Genomic DNA, 17,782 nt, shown 5'->3' with positions numbered 1-17,782 from the left:
GGAGCCTGTGCTCCGCAACGGGAGAGGCCACAACAGTGAGAGGCCCGCGTACAGAAAAAAAAAAAAAAAAATTTCATCAGCCTTTTCTGATAGCTAACGATCCCTTGAGAATAAGTGAAATGCACAAAGTACAGTCAATTAAAGGGAGGCTAGGTATTGAAAGGCCTGGATGAGAAGACAGTGTGAGCAGTCCTAGCAGAAAAGCAGAACTGCTGTGAGTGATATGAGATAAGGAATTCTCTACAGGGATTAGACATTGCATAATTGTGAGAGCTGCTGAGCAAGCAAAGGTCTGGTAGGGGACGGTTAGAGGCAAAGGAGAAAGTCACTAATCAGGGCCGCCAAGAAAAGCTGGTGGAGTCTGTGAAGCCTGTGGCTTCTGCATCTGGTTGCAGCCTGAAGTCTCTGCAGGTCAGCAGGGCAGGTGGGAGGAAAAGCTGGATGCAGAGCAGGGGGCAGCAAAGACAAGGGACCCTGCTAGGGCAAACTGGAATCCATAAGAAGAACCTGGAACCAACATCTGTCTCCCACGTCAACTCTGATGACACAGGCCACCTGCAGAAAAACTGATGACCTTCTCCACAGAGCCCTGCCCTTGTGCCTGGCCTGGTACTTGGAGAAGTTGGAGGAGGAGATCTGGGTGCACTTGCTGCTCCCTATGCCAACAAGGAGAACCAGCAGATCACAACAATGTGTACAGTCTGCACTGATGTCCAGGGCACCAACCCCCCAAGCACAGGGCTGAGTGTCACTTTGGCCTTCCAAGTCTCAGGCAAACTTCTCTTCTGGGCAACCCTTACCCAGAACTACACAGGGAAGGAAATGTAGTTCCAGCTTAGCTAAACTGACACAGTACAAAATGGCCAGAGTGATAAACTTGACTAAGAGAATAGATGAGAATCTGGAAAGAAATATTTCAGAAGGTCAAAGCCTCTGTATTCTGTCTTCAGTTTCTGTGATAGACATTGATTTCTTTTCATTAAAATATTACTTGTTAAACTATATGACTAGCTTCCATTCCATCTAGTTCTAAAGAAGCCATGAGGTCATTTCATTACTGTCTCTTGGCTTTTGTTTCTTTAGCTATAAAACCAAAAAACACTCTTTTGCTAATGCATTATAAAAGCTTTCATATTTATTTTCTCAGGAATGTTAATTGTCTCCCTTGAGCTGACCACTGTCACGTATCTCCAGTTCCATTGCCTCACGTGACTTCTTGTTCCCTTTTTCCCAATGAGTGCTGAACTTTTCCATTTTGATGCTTCACCGTCAGCTGAACACAAAGAAGCTGAGGCTGAATTCTTATTCCCCTCACGTCAAGGGGACTTGTCTTTCTTTTCCATGGGGTAGTCACTCTGCCAGTCACTCAGGTCTGACGCTCTGGGCCCGTTTCCCAATCCAGTCAATGACCAAATAAATGCTCCTGGATTTTCCCTCACAAAGGGTTCCTGTGTTCATTTTTCCTTCCCACTTCTGCCATCCTAGTCTACCCCTTTCAGTCTCATCCCTAGATTACTGGGAGACCCTTCCTGTGGTTCTTTCCCCTTCTAGGCCTTTCCCACACCCAACCATCCTCCATACCAGTATTCCCTAAGTAATCATGTTCCCCATGTCACCACAGCTCACAAATCTTCCATGGCTTCCCACTTTCTTCCATATCAGAAGAACCAAATGCCTTTCAAGATGAAAAGATTAGAAATGATCTAGTCCTACATTTTCCTTTTAGAGAAAAGAAACAAGAAACTCTCAGAGATTGAGATCACACAGATTTAGGACTAGAACTCTGGACATCTGAAGCCGAATTCCATGCTCTTTCTATAACTATATCACTCATCCTGGAGGGAAAAGATGTGTGATTTTCAAGGTTCTCCATCATCCCACCCAACTCCATCAGAGTGTCTGCACAACTCCAAGGGGCACCATTTACATCATAGTCTGTGGAGTTTTCTTTCAAGGCTACCATTCATATAGAAACACATATAGATTCCACATAGGATATAAAGAGAATGATGCCCCATGACGTTGTGACATGAGGCAATGCTTTGCCTCTCTGGGCATTTTTATTTCCCATTGCTCCCCACCCAGGTCAAGAGACAGAAAGCATCTGTTGTGGCCTCTTTTCCTTACCCCCTACTCTACCCAAGTCCCTCCTATCTTGAAAGCTCAGTGAAAGTCTTATCTCCTTTATGAATTCACTCCATTTCTTCAAAGTCTTTATTTGTATGAACTACTAGTTATTTCTAGTGTAGACTAGTTCAGTTCTGGGCTACAAAGAGCCTGAATTTAAAATCACAAAACCTAGGTTCTAATCTCAGTTCTTCTGCCTACGAGTTATATGTTTTTAAGTCATTTATTTTCTCTGAAGCTCTCTCTAAATCCATGAATTGGGCATAGTAATACCTGTCTTATCTCACAGAGTATAGGTGAGCATCAAGGGAACTAATGCATGTGCAAGTGTTTTGGATGTTACAGTGTGTGATGTAAATGGAAGTTACCACGTGATAATACAACTTAGTCCTTAATGATATAGTGTACTGCTTTTGTATGCTTGTTTGGTTTATTAACCAGAATGTGGTTACTGGATTGTAAGCTCTTTGAGGGAAGACACGACATCTCACATTTTTTCCTTCTGTCCCTTTAAGTCAGCACTGTATATATCTGTTTGAAAACCATGCAGGGGTACATTTATGTTTCTAAGGAGGAGAGGGAAAGAAGAACTTTAAAACTAAGGTGAATATACAGGAAAAATCTCGAAGTGTGCTTCTTTATCTGTGTCAAGCTATCTAGTGGGTAGACTAAGTACCAGGAAAGCTGGGAACACTAGGTTACCACAGAAGCTCCTGTTCCTCCTGAAACCAGCATGTTTTTGCAAAACAATCCATCACTTTGAAACCACACACCTCAGTTTGAGACTCTAACCCACAATCTTCTAATCTCACTCCTTCAGGTGGGACTCGAATCCAGCTGCACTTCAGTTGGGACTTGACCCCAAAATTTCTGGCTTAGGCGGGGACTCAAACCCACAATCTCCCAGCTGAAACCACACACCTGGTCACAGGATTTAATGGACCTCAGGTTCTTTACGTCTCAGCACAGAAGGAATTCAGTGAGAGGCGAAGTGATAGGCAAGTAGATTTATTAATATAGGACGCTTGTGAAGGATACAAGAGGGCAGGCAAGAGGACTCTGCCCTGAAAGTTAAGTGGGAAAGCAGGTTTATTTAGGGAGATTCACACTCCACAGACAGAGCATGGGCCATCTCAGAAGGCGAGAGGCCCTGAAATATGGGGTAGTTAGTTTTTATGAGCTGGGTAATTTCATAGGCTAACAAGTGGGGGGATTATTCCAACTATTTTGGGGAAGGGACAGAGATTTCCAGGAATTGGGCCACGGCCCACTTTTTGGCCTTTAATGGTTGGCTTTGGAACTGTCGTGGTGCCTGTGTGTATGTCATTTAGCATAGCTAATGTATTATAATGAGCTTATAATGAGGCTCAAGGTCCTCTGGAAGTCAAATCTTCTACCATCTTGGGCATAACCTGTTCTAACCAGTTTTTGTCATATCCTCAACAGCTATGTCATTCTTTTAAAGGTTGTGCCTTGCCGCCTTCCCTCCTGTCTCAACTGTGGTGTGAGTTTTAAAAATCTCTTTCTGTTTTTGCCTCTAAGAAAAGATGCAGGAGAGTTAGCAGTGCTCAGAAGTAAGTAGTTGGAGGCATTTAGGGCATTTCTTTGTCAGGTCATAAAGAGTTATTTGGGACTTTCACTAATTCCTACTTTTAGACACAGAGTATCTAAAAGTAGTCCCAGATTTTTTTTGGGACACCTTTGCTTTTTGCTTTCACATGGAGAAGAGAGTCTTTTTGAGCGTTTCTTAGAACAAAAGCAATGCTAATGAGATGGAGAATCTCAGTCTGAAGGAGGTTTGGGTTTGGGAAAGGGAAATAACCCTTCATCTCACGGTTTCTTCAACTTGTAATTGCTGTTCCAAGCACTGATCCGGATAGTCACGCCTGAGGGTAGAAGGCAAGCAGTCGGAGACAGAATCCCAAACATTCCCTCTAAGGAAAACAAGCAGTTAATTCACATGGGTGGCTTGAGACTGTCAATTCTCTTAGGGTTTTTAGAAGAGATCTGAACAATTGTCCTTTCTTTTTTCTTGCTAAGAGTTAGCCATTTCTGTTTATATTCATGCTGCAGTTCATTTTTTCTTTTCTAAAGAAAACATACCATAAGAATTCCAATTCAGTCACCAAAACTGTATTCTAGAGCGTTGGCACGAACCATTTGGAATTTAAAGAAGATTTTTATTAAGAGCAAATTTTCATACCAGATCATGAATGCATTATAAAACTTATTAACCTGATGCGATTATTGCTCAGGTATTTCATTTAGAGAGTTTATTACTTGTAATAGAAGCAAATCCTTTGTGTAAATAGGGGCATAAAGGGAAAAGTACTTGCTGTTCCAAAGCAAAATCAAAGCAAGATTAAATCATCTTTATTAAATCTTTTAAAATATGTGTTGGCTTAGAACAACATTCCTTCATTGTATTAGATCACAACATAGTTTCTCTTGTCAAAAAGTATTTCTATTTTTAGGTTAAAGTGTATACCCTACGTCATTTTACTTTCTGGTCATCTGTTTCCCTGATTTTAGCATAAATAGGGGTACCCTGGAATCTAGAACTCAGGAGGGGGCATAAATTTGGTACCAAGTAATCTCATATATTTTATTTTATACATTTAAAATATTATTCTATGAAGGAATCTGTAGGCTTCACGAGCCTGCTGAAGGGTTTCATAGCCCGAGGTTAAGAATCTCTGCCCTCCATTTCTCTGTAACTAATACCAAAACTCTTCCATCAAATAAAAATCACAATATATACCCCACTGCTTTTATTGGAGATTTTTATGAAACATTCCGTTTTCCGCGCTTCATCTCTCACTTTAAAATATGTTCGAAAACTTAACTTGACTTTCCAGTCTTTCTGGGGTGGTCCTGATCATTTTAGCTCCTTCTAATAACTGAACACTTTTTTTATTGTGGTTCAAGCTTCAGGGTAGAACCAAAAAGTCCTGACATTATGAGGACATAGAGCCACATAACGATTTCTCTTCTTCTTGGGCTTCAAAAGTAAAGCAGAGATGAGCCCAAGCCCAAGCCCAAGGCGTAAAGTTATTATTTCATGAGTTCATCCGAGGTAATACTTGTGTAGCTGCCCTCCTTAGAACAGTCTCTGTAACGCAGAAAAATGTGTGTGACTGTTCTTTTCACAACAGTTATTAGGGCTTTTACAAAAGGGAATGAAATTGGGCCATTTGTAGAGACGTGGCTGGACCTAGAGACTGTCATACAGAGTGAAGTAAGTGAGAAAGAGAAAAACAAATAATGTATATTAACGCATATATGTGGAATCTAGAAAAATGGTACAGATGACCCGGTTTGCAAGGCAGAAATAGAGACACAGATGTAGAGAACAAACGTATGGACACCAAGGGGGGAAAGCAGGGGAGTGGGGTGGTGGAGGGATGAATTGGGAGATTGGGATTGACATGTATACACTAATATGTATAAAATAGATAAGAACCTGCTGTATAAAAAATAAATAATAAAAATAATTAATTTTAAAAAACAATTATTAGGACTTTTTTTAAATCCAAAAATTCCTATGTCCATAAATTAATTAAACTCCTCTCCCATCTCATGACTAATATCTTTTCATTAGAGCAGATGGAAGAAATTTGTCCAAGGTCACATATTAAGTTCTGTAATAAGGCTATGACTGTCATCCTTTAACTGCCTTTGTATTCACAAGTTCAAGCGGAACTTTACACTGAAGACTGAATGACAGGTGACAGCAAATCACCTCCCCCAATCTCTTCTACCAAATAGGCAGGAGTTCCAGCAAGAAAGCCTCTTGGAGTGATTACGAAGAGAGGAGAGAGGGAGACAGTGGTAGGGATTCATCTGCTCACTTACTTGTCCAGCACGTGTGGATTGCTCACCACAACCCACTGGGCATGGTACCCATTGCTGGTGATTCAGGGATGGATGAGTGAGAGCCACACCTCTCCCCAGTGGAGCTAGTGGTGGGGACAGGCAATAAGCCAGAAAATGAATACATGTATAATACAACTTCAGGAGGAGAGAAGTGTCAACATTTAGGTGGAGGTAGGAGTGATGAAGAAAAATAAAGAAGGATCAGGGATAACATCAAGTGGCCTTAAGGGGGACATGAGCTTGGAGGTTTAGGAGAAGAGCAGAGAGCCTGTGGAGGCTATACAACAGAGTGTGTGAATTCCGACTACGCTTTGGCATTAGGCTGCCTGACCTTGAACCACAGCTCTACAGTGTAGGACTCCAGGCAGGTGAATCCATCTCCCTAGGCTTCAGCTTCCTGATCCACCTCACAGTGTAACTGTGGGGTTGAACAAAGCCATTTGTATGACGTGTACCTAGTGTAGTGCCTGGTGTGTGGCATGGACTCAATATACTTAGTTATTAGTGCTATTTTAAAATATCTGGCCATAGTCTGGACAAGAGATGTATAGTTTTGGTAAGGCCAGCACTGACCCCAGCAGTCATTTTGCTTAAGGCACATCAGGAGACACAGCAGACGCTCCATAGCCACATATTGAATTATGATGCCATGGTCCTCCTCACCTCCCTTCTATGCACACCATTCCAGTTAGGTCAAGACTAAAGAAAATGTGTTGCTTGAAATATGGTTCATTTCTGCATTACCTACAGTCAAGAGAGCTTTCTAGGTTATCAGACAGGTGTTACAGAAAATTCTGAGTCTTTGGTGAAAGGTGAAAGGTGTGATTTAGGTTGAGAAACACCCAACTGTCCATTCTTCTAAGTTGGTGCAACTAATTTAGACTCTGTGTCCTGTGTGCACACAAACTTTGGCTTGTTCATTGTTGTTTCCTTGAGCCTAACCTAGGGCCTGGCCCACAATAGGGGCTCAAGAAATATTTGTTAGGTGAGTCAAAAAAAGTTTCTGGAACTCTCTCAGCTTCTGTGATGAAGGGGAGCTGTCTCTCTAGTCTAGGGTTGACATATCCTGATCTCCTCTAGTATGAATCTGTGTCAATATCTAGGCCATCAGAAATAAAAGTGGTTTGTGGGGAACCCCATGCACATTTGACCGGAAGTTATATCTGAGTAAAACTACTCAATTGAGGATGTGTGGCCACCTCTAATTCATTTGATGACTAAAGAAGTTTCATGTTTTAAATTTACTAAAATTAAGGCCATTTAAAAAAATGTATGGTGTTAGCCAAAATATTCATTTCCAAATTTCCATATTTGCTCCAAATACAAGATTCAACCTTTCCCCTGGAGTGGGAAAAAAAAAAAAAAAAAAAAAAGAGAGAGATTGAGATTAGTCATAGCATGGGATAATAATTCCTACCTTGGTTTAGTAATTGAATGTTTTAGAACTTAACTCTTTCCAAAAAAGATTTGAGACAACTCCTTCCTGGTTTTCCTAAGAGAAATATGTAGAAGTCTGAGCCTGGAATTTGTTTACTTAATTAGTGTTAGAGCTTATAGAAATATTTCAGTGGATTATCTCAGGCTTAACAATCACGTTAAATTTCTCAGATGTAAGCTGGAAGTCTAAAGTTAGTAATAGCAATAAAAGATCTTTGTAGAAAAATCCTACCATAGCCACAAGTAATCAAACTCTCAAGAACTGTAAACTGGCTGATATTTGAGCCCACTTGCAAGCTTACAAGTTAGCCTCAGTTTCATGGATTTTGGCAAAAGACACAAGACTCCTTGGTCAGAGACAAAGGACAGTTTATTATTCATAGCAATAGCCATAGCCAGACTACCAGCATTTGCACAAATTCCCCAAGCCCCAATACCCACAGGGCATTATGAACCAGGCCAGGTGACACCTATACCTAGACTGGGTTGTTTTAGAGGAGAGGAACCCCAAGCTTAGGGAACCCAAATCTTTTATAATAGACAGTAAGCCAGCCTGATTTTTCCCCTGGAGGGAGACATTATCTTTAATTTACTGGATAGTAAACAAAACTTTGCTCTAGAGGGGACACTCTGTCTTCCAAGGTTGTTTGTTATATGAACATCCTTAGAAAGACAGCCTGGAACAAAATCGGTGCCTCTTCTCATGAGACATGCTGAAATGCGAGACCCATGAAAAATCGTCTTTCAACTCAAACACTCTGAAAAGGCCAATTTTCTGTTTAAAACAAGAAATTAGAACTTCTTAAGGTACAAAGATTGTAGAGCCTAGCTTTTTGTTTGGTTTGGTTTTATGGAGTTTAACCAGTCTTTTGGAGGATGGGTATCAGTAGGAAGCATATGACTCATCTGCCATAACATTTAAATTTAGATTTTATACCTGAATGACTCTAGCTCTTCCAAAAGCAATTGTTTATGTGTTGTTTGTACAGCTAAAAATTATGACAGTTCCAGGGGTGTGGAACAGCAGGTTCTAATTTGGAAGTTTACTCAGCTGCTTCACTCTAAGATATACAGGGTTTAGAACAAAGGCTTGCAGACCAGAATTATATCAAATGTTTTCAAAGATATTTTGATATTCTTCATATTTCCTCCTAGACACCAGGCCTCTAATATTCCAAACCATCACCGTCAAAGACTTTTTAGTGCTCACCCTCTTTTTCTATCATTCTTCTTGGATAATCACATACTCTTAGAGAAGAGGCATATTGATTAAATTATTATTCTTCAAACAGGAGAATTTTATTATCAAATGTAGCCATTATACAATCGTATTCACACAATGGGTTTGTGTTAATTGTGTCTACCTTTAAGATCTTTCAAATCTTTTTTTTTTCCTTTTAAATCTTGCATTTCAGTTATCATCAATATTCACACCAATACTGTTCCTTTTTTTTTTCCAGTAAATTAAGTTAAAAGTTATTTTGCTTGATTAAAGTGGTGATTTATATGGTCCTCTGGTGTTAGTCATTGCAATAATGCAAAGTAAACAAATAATAGTATCTGAATGGTTTTATACTAAATTTGCACCCAAGCAAGAGGAAAAACTTAAAGAAATATGTGCCTTAGCTAATTAAATCTCACTTTCCTCTTTGGAGTTAAATGATGCACAGTGGTACCTAATAGAACCAAAGAGTCTAAAACTACATTTTTGTAGCATGAACACAGCTAAACAAAGAGAAGTAACACCATTTACAACATTACCAAAGGCAACTCTTCACATAATATAATACATCGGTGTTTAACTTTCCTCTCCATCCCACGCTATGATCATAGGCCCATGCCCTTGAAAATTACGAATATCAGACAGTAAAGACATTAAAGAAACAGACTAGGGTTTTAACACTATCTTAATAAACACAGCATTCACCTGTTACTTTATTGTTTTTCAGAACACAATGTTAAGCATTTTTCCAAGGAACACCTGTAACATTAAAAACTATTAATACTTTTCTCATTGGAGTCTGAAGCATCATTCATGAAAAAAGCACAGCATAAAATGTTACATGTGAAGCATGACATTCAAGTTATAGTGTAAACCAGAAAAGACTAATTTCTTGTATCTCCTTCCCTTTTTTGTTTTGCCTTTTGAACTCTAGTTCAGTGATCTGCAAATTGGGATAAGCATAATCCTGGAGGCTACTTTCTGGAATATTCCTTCAATGATACATCAAAGGAAATCAATTTTTGGATTTTTAGGAAAAGTCTGTTGCCTAAAATTTCTTCTTCCCTGTCTTGCCAGTAATAACTATTCTTCCACTTAAAAGAAAGCACACCTGTTACCCACCAGAAATCTTATTATGATATATGTCCCCAATTATAAAAACCTTAGGAACACTAATGAAAAAGACAGTTGGAAATATTGGTGTAGGTGTGGTATGGAAAAATGACTCTAATGACTAGATAATAATTCTCTCATAAGCCTAGATATTTCTAATAATTTACTTTCAACAAAACTGTAGGATGACCTAATCAAGTTATCAGCTGATATATCATTACAACAAACTTTTGTTGTTAATTTAAAGAATGTAGTGACACTCCTATTAAAAAACTTTTTCAACTCCACTTCTATTTTTATTATTCTTGAAAACAGTACATTTCATCTCCCTTTTTTTCTTTTTTGGCCTGTGCCACGGGGCATGTGGGATCCTAGTTCCCTGACCAGGAATCGAACCCGCGTCCCCTGCATTGAAAGTGCGGAGTCTTAACCACTGGACCGCCAAGGAAGTCCCCCACATTTCGTCTATTTGAAAATGATGTCAACTTTATGTTAAATGCCTTATTGTTATATTTTTAAATGGATGAAGATGAGTATCAAATAGGTATTGTATTTAAATTCCACTGGAAATACTTGAGTGATATAATTATTCTCTACTGTAAATATAGAGTTTAAAAATACCATAGAAATTGCGTCTTTTGCTGTCATTTAAATTTATGGTAAAAAATGTTAGATGTTGATTTATAAATGAAAGAAAGTACTTAGTTTTTCTAATTATTTTAAAGGCTACACAAGCAAGAAAGTTTGGAGACCACTGCCACCGTTCTTATTCCCAATTAGTACCTGATCACAAAAGGGTTCCATTTTTAACTCTGGCATTTTTTATTAAGGGTTATTTCATTTAATCCAATTTCCTAAAAAGTATTTTAAGAAATCATTTCGGTTGATTCTGACTAGAAATCATTAAGATAGAAAGATTGGGAACATTGAGGTTTTATTTCATTGTTTTCCTTGGTTTGTTAAGTAATCCAAGATCATATTCTTGAAAAAAGTATTTTAAAAGAGGCCAGGAGTAAGCAAAACTCAGAGAGACTGAGAAAAGGGAGAATACAAAAAATAAAAATAAAGCTACAGTATCACTGCTGATATTGGAGATGGTGGCCTACGGTGGAGTATATTTTTAAAGGACAAGACTTTCCCACTCAAGGAACTTATAGGGCCATAATTTAATTGGCTTCACTCCTACAAAGTATAGGACACTGGCTCCATCAAGTTGTTGAGAACTCTGCAGCCTAAGTGTAGAACTTCCTCCAAAGTTACTAGGAGTTCCCTGGTAAGAGTTTCAAGGCCTCCATGAGTCTTTCAAACCTGAGGCTGCCATGCCAGGTGGTTCAGAAAATGCTCAAGCCAAATGGAAAGCATGCCTGAAATGCTGCGGGGTTTGAATCTGAAAGCACAGGGAGAGAAATGACAGCCTCAGTGGAAAAAATTGTTCAGCAGTGGCTGAAATATGGAGGAGGGAGGAGCTAAGTGTGGCTGTTGATATGCGACAGAGCTCAGCCATTTCCACTGATTGGCCCTATTCATTCAAGCTCATGTCCTCCATTACAAACAAAGACATTTCAACGTATTTGTCCTTCATGGTCTTTTTATGACACTCTGTGTAGCCATAAACTCTGCAGATTTCATCTGGATCAGGCAAGTTCTGATGGGCAGCCCTGGTGATTTACTGCCATGTGAAATATGAGTTTCAATATTTGTGGACAATTAGCTCCCAGCAAGACCAAAATTTCCTCAACCCTTGTAACCTAGAGAAGACTTTAAAGACACGTGCAGACTGACATTTACACAAGTCCATATTGCTGAGGTGGGCCTAGAATAATGGGGTTAAAGGTGAAATAATAGGCATTGAGGAGAATTGTTGCAGGGCCTGCTAAGCTGCAGTGAGTGGCTTCATTCACTGTAGAAGAGTTATTATATCTCTGACTACTCTGTGGATTCCTCACGAGCAGATAGCGCAAAGCACCCCCTGTGGGCCTGTCATCAGGGAAGGGTATAATGAGGACAGCCAGAGAGAGCCACCATTTTACTGTGGCATGTGACAATAGCTTGATTTTTGTTGGAGAGAAATTAGGCCATCTCATTGGAAAAACATTAGGGATTCAAACAAACAAACAAACAACAAAAAAAACCTTCCACCTGTTATTATTAAATACCAATATATATCCGCATGTGATGATTTATACCTCTTTGCTCTTTACTTATGAATTGAAAGAGCTTCTCCATTCCTTCTGCTTTGGGTGCTCACAGCCCTTTTTCAGGCAACATGGAGGCCTATAAGATTCTGGCACCATCTTGCTCCTAAGTCTTCCATGGAAAGACTTTACCCTCTCAGTAAATTCTATCCTGCTGCAAGTTCCACTTTCAGATTTTTATTTCACGCTCTCTGGATCTGAAAACCTGCGATTTTTATGGTTCTGAGATCATTGTTAAAATTATTTTAACATTATTATTAATTAATTAATTATTTAAATTAATTTACTATTATTATTATTATTTTTTTTTTTTTGCGGTACGCGGGCCTCTCACTGTTATGGTCTCTCCCGTTGCGGAGCACAGGCTCCGGACGCGCAGGCTCAGCGGCCATGGCTCACGGGCCCAGCCGCTCCACGGCATGTGGGATCTTCCCGGACCGGGGCATGAACCCGTGTCCCCTGCATCGGCAGGCGGACTCTCAACCACTGCGCCACCAGGGAAGCCCAATTTACTATTATTTACTCTCCTTATTTTTGACTTGACAGGGTCCATATTGGGGGTGTTGAACCATCGTTGTCAAAACCTTTGTCAATTGCTTCAACATCCAGTTTGTCAATATTACCTAAACCAAGGCATCGATTCTTAAATTTTCTCCACTAGATCAAAAAAGAAGTAGTCGCTTTTAGCAATGATATATTACTTTTGGAAATGTCAGGTGTAAGTTTTGCCTGACAACAAGGGCCCATCAGAGACTGACGGAAGTCTGTTTTTCAGTATTCAGTTCATTGCTCACTGACTGGTTAAACTGCCCAAGAACTTGGCTCAGCTGCTGCACTGAATGCATGCCTAGGACAGGCCTCAGTGTGGTTGCTGGGTGCTTTTAGGTGAGCCCTTGACAGTTCAGACTGAGCACTTATAACTAGTGCTTTGTGCAACTGTCCCATCTTCTTGTTGGTAAGATCCACCACTCTCTGTAACAGCAGGATCAACTCATTCTCATCTGAGGACAGCGTGGAAAGGATTTTCCCCAAACCCCACCAAATAATTCCAAGAAGCCATCATGATGCAAGGTGGGGAGGGGAAGTGGGGTATATCAGAGGTGATGAAGTGGGGATGGAAGTAGATCAAGAAAACCAGTGCTAACCCTTGTCAAAGAAGATCAGCATGTCCATTCCCCCACCTTTTCCTCACGGCTGCTAGAGCAAAAGACCATAAGGAAAGCTCTGCTCCACCCCTACCCTCACCAAATACCCAAGGCAGGAAGGGGCCTGGGGGATTGGCTTGCAGCATAGGTTATTTCTCTTCAACAGAGTGGACTTACATACTTTCATCTTGTATTTGCCCAAGGACAGGTCATTACAAAGGCTTCACCAGAATTATGCAGCTGTCATTCTACTCAGATCCAGATCCCCTGTCTTGCAAACCTCAAGGCGAGGTTACCTGAGCTTTGCACCCGTCTCCAAGGATATAATCTGCAAGAATCTAGTGAAGGTCTTCTGGGGGAAAGAGTGGAGGGGAGGGATCTGGAATGTTATTTTTGAATTCCCTATTAATTAGAACAATAATAATCATGCTCCTTTGGTTACGGTGCTCGCCCCCGCCCTACGTAGATTCACTTGGAGAAGATAATCAAGAAAAAAAATGTGTTTCCAGCCCTCTTGTATAATTTAAATATTTTTCTTACTTTAAAACAGCACATTTACTCCGAGCAGGTGTTTTCTCTACAGAGCATGATCTTCTCGCGAGAGGTGAGTTTTCAATCAGAGACACAGGTGACTGCTCCATGATTCTGGCTGGCCCTGGCAGCCCAGGTGGTTGCTGGCGGGGGGCCGCTCCCTGGCCTCTCGCTTCTTCCCTCACACCGCCTCCTCTTGGGCAAGAGGATGCATCTGGTCTGTATCTGAACACCGGCTTTGCAACACAATGTGACTTAGCCAGCAGGGAGCAGGGCTGGGACAGCTCCTGAGCCCTTCTTTCCTCAGAATCAGAGGTGCTGATACTCCACATTTATGTATTCATTAACGAATATTTATTGAGCCACCCCCAAGAGAGAACCAAGATGAAAAATCATGAGTTCCAGAGGCTACCCAGGCTCAACGCTACCTCTGCTGCCACCTCTGAGCTCTGGGACCTTGGCAAATTATGAACTCCTTTAAGCCTCCATTTCCTCTTCTATAAAAGAGGGAGAGTGATATAGTTCCTATCTGGTAGGAATTCAGCGAGGATCAAATGAGATAAGGTTTGTAAAGGTCTCAGCCCATTGGAAGAACTGGTAGCTATTCGGCAAACTGGATTTGATAGGCTGTGAGCAGAAGACAAGTTAATTTGCTCCTCTGCTGTGCTTTCTAATCCCGTCGGGCAGGTCCTGTAATGTTTTGTGTCACTCTCAGATCATAAAAAGTCCTCTGATCAGTTTTCGTGCCAAGAAGAGTCTCCTTTCAGAAAGTCAAATGTTTGGTCTGGCATAACATCGAATCCTGGAGCTCTGTCTAATTGAGAGCTTCTCTCCACCCAGCTTGCCACAGGCCAGGAAGCCCAAGTGGGGGAGGGGAGAGGAGCCAGCCTCCTTCCTCCGCCCTCCTGGCTCTACCTCCTACCCACTCAGTAGCTATGATGTTGGACTTGGCAAAGGTCGGGGGCAGAGGAGGTTACAGGAAAGGGCCCAGAAGAAAGCAGATAGAGGCGGGCTCTGGCACTGAGGCTCACAGCTGCCCCTTGTCGTGGGTAGGTGGCCTTAGCCACTGCCCTTTCTGTTTGCATTTCTCAGGCCAGTGTCCCCTACCCAGCCCTTTATGTCCCTCCCTCTACTTCCAGGGACCATTGTCAAGCTCTCTCAGCGTTTCTCCTGAATCCCTTCTCACTTGATTGGAGGTGAGGAGGAGGCACACTCTCTCCTCCCTCGTCCTGTAAAAGGACATGGCCCTGCTCTCCAACCACAGATCACGTGGGACTAGGGCAGAGGTCAGTGGGCTGGCCCTCAGCTTCAATGGCTTTTTGATCATTTTGCTGTCCCCCACCCACTCTTCCTTGTCTTCCAGTGCCCTGGCTGGTGCTGAGTGAGATTTTTCCTGGTGGAATTCGAGGACGAGCCATGGCTCTAACTTCTAGCATGAACTGGGGCATCAACCTCCTCATTTCTCTGACCTTTTTGACTGTGACAGGTAAGAACTCGCTTTCCTCTAACGCCTTTTGTGCTCTTAGGACAAATCTTAGGGAAGCACACTCGCCTGAAAAACATTTTCTCGTCAACATTTTCAAACACACTCAAAAGTAAAGAGAATGGCAGTGAACCTGATGTACTGACCACCCAATTTAAAACTTTATCAGTCTTCATTTATGACCCCACCTGCTCTGCCCCCCACATTATTTGGAGTCATTGTCCAAACACGTCATTTTGTCTCTAAAATTTCAGCAGGGACCTCTAAAAGATAAGACATTTAAACACTATAACTTCAACATCATTATCACACCTAAAAATATTATACTATTAATAGTCTCTTGGTATCAAGTATCCAGTCTGTGTTCACATCCCTCCAATTGTCTCATAATTATTTTTTATAGTTTGTTTGAATCACAGTCCAAATACTTAATTTATGGTTGATTGATATGTCTCATAATCTGTAGGTTTCACCTCCGTTTCTCCTCCCCCTACACTTTATATTTTTAATGAAGAAACTGGGTCGTTTGTTTCATAGAGTTTTCCCCGGGGTTGGATTTGCTGATTGTAGTAACATCACGTGACCCTCTGTCCTTTGTGTTTCCTGTAAACTGCTATTTAGATGTAGAGGCTGACAAAGATTTAGATTTTCTTGTTTATTTGCAAACTCCTTCCCAGGTGATGGCCTGTGTCCTGCCATCAGAGGCATGTCCTGTGCGCTTATCTCCCACTTTGTCATGCCTGCATCCTTTGAGGATCATTTCCCAGATCCGTTATCTTCATTTCATTATTCCTACTAAGTTTTTTATCAGCAATACTTCTCTTAAGGAGAAATTTCTTCTCATTAGTTATTTGCCTGCCCGAAGTATGAATCATATAAGAAAACCAAGATTAATGTTTGAAAATTTCTCTTTATTTTCTACTTTTCAAAATAATGAGGTAGTTCCCCAGCATCCTCCAAAACTGACCAATGAGTTGAGTTTTCGTCCCTTCCTTTATTTTATATGTATATATATAATGCATAAATATTAAATAGTATCTATAATACAGAGATAATATATATTGATACCATTTCAAAAGTGGATGTATAGTCAAAAAAGTATATATCTATATGTAGTACTTCTGAATCTTGTTGACTTTTTTTGGAATATATCTACTTTTGGAAATGAACTTTTAGAGTTATTAATTAAGCACAGTTTGGGTTTTTACACAAAACTTAAAAATATTTATGTCCTACATTTTTGGAAATAGCCCAAGATGAAAGGAAACACAGGAACTGGTCATTTGCATCAACCGTACGTCTCCTGCTCAGATCACACACATAGACCCGTGCCCTTCACCTTCTCACACACACACAACACACACGCTTACCTACTATTTATATGGAGAAGGAGAAATATAAAAGAAAGAATGGAAATGATGAAGGATGAATAAAGACGACGCGAATTTCTGGGAAGGATAGCTAATACATAGGATGAGCTTGATGAAGATTCAGAAGTTCTGCATGGGCTCTTAGAACAAATGTTGGGAAAGCATACTCATTAAAAAAAAAAATTCTGGAATGAGCTCAAACCTGTAAATGACATTTCATTGGACTAAGTTTGAAATTCTGTACTTCTTTTCAAAAATCAATTTTCCAAGTAAAAGATATAAGGGTTCTGCTTGGTGGCAAGCCCTTGGACACCAACTTTTAGCACAATTTCAGCTGTATCAATAAGAACAGAGTGTACCAGAGACACAGACATACTCTGCTGTGCTCATAATACAGCTGCAGTATTGCTCTCAGCTCTGAGTAAAATATTTGACGAGGGTTGCAGTGTGCCCACCAAGGGAGGGCAACCTGGATAACGTGGCAGGTGACCTATGGTCTGTGAAGAACGGTTGCAAGAGTTTGGGAGTTTGACTTGGACAAGAGGATGCTCAGCAAGGGATGGAGGTGCATTCAAATATTTGCGCCACTTTCGTGAAGAAGGGATGAGGAAGGCTGATCCAGAGGACAAAGCAGAACCTCTGAACCCAAGTTCCCGGAAGGTAGTCTTGGGCTTAGGAATGAGTGAGGAATATGTTTGAAACAGACAGGGCTGACTCACAATGTAGTGTGCATTTTTGATAAGTGATGAGCTCCTTGTTACTGAAAATACTCAAACAGAAGAGCATATAAGTTTGCTGAGATGACGTTTTGGGTTTTATTTTTTTTTTCCACTTTTTTATCTTCTGGTTTTATGCCCCAGAGAGGAAAGAAGGACCAGTTCTCCAAGCACTTTATTAAGCACTCTCTTGGACAAAACCCTGTGTTAGCAGCAAGAAAAGCACAGAGGGAGCGGACTTCAATTAAAATTGCCAGAAGGACGGCAGAGTTGTTCCTTCTCCCTGCTTCCCCCCACCTCAGCACAGCTGACCTATAAGTGGTTAATATGCATAGCTCCTTCCACTTTGCATTACCAAATGCCTTCCGCATAACTGCTCAGTCAGTGTTCCCGACTGACCAGTTGTGATTTGTGGCCGCTAAGGGCTATTTGCATTGTTTCAGTCTGTGGCTGGTCTGAGCCTGTGTTCAAAAAAATCCAGCCTCCTCCTCCCTGCTCCTGGCCACGCTGGACTTTCCGCTGAGCCTGGGGTGCCGCAGTGCAAGGGCAGACTCAAGTGCATCGGGG

The 17,782-nt window shown here is 41.0% G+C and overlaps 1 protein-coding gene across 1 annotated transcript in view; it reads left to right on the top strand.

Annotated features, from left to right (window-relative positions):
- SLC2A12 (solute carrier family 2 member 12) overlaps positions 1 to 17,782 on the top strand; it is a 58,909-nt gene that overhangs the window by 24,674 nt on the left and 16,453 nt on the right. The window contains exon 3 of the mRNA XM_022557038.2: positions 15,010 to 15,132. Coding sequence (XP_022412746.1) covers positions 15,010 to 15,132 — 123 coding nt within the window. The remainder of the gene's footprint in view (positions 1 to 15,009; positions 15,133 to 17,782) is intronic.

The sequence above is a fragment of the Delphinapterus leucas genome, chromosome 12 (genome assembly GCF_059928025.1).
Source record: "Delphinapterus leucas isolate spDelLeu-1000000601 "Yukka" chromosome 12, BTC_Dleu_Yukka2, whole genome shotgun sequence".
Taxonomy (NCBI): Eukaryota; Metazoa; Chordata; class Mammalia; order Artiodactyla; family Monodontidae; genus Delphinapterus; species Delphinapterus leucas.
This window is presented reverse-complemented; position numbering and strand designations above follow the sequence as displayed.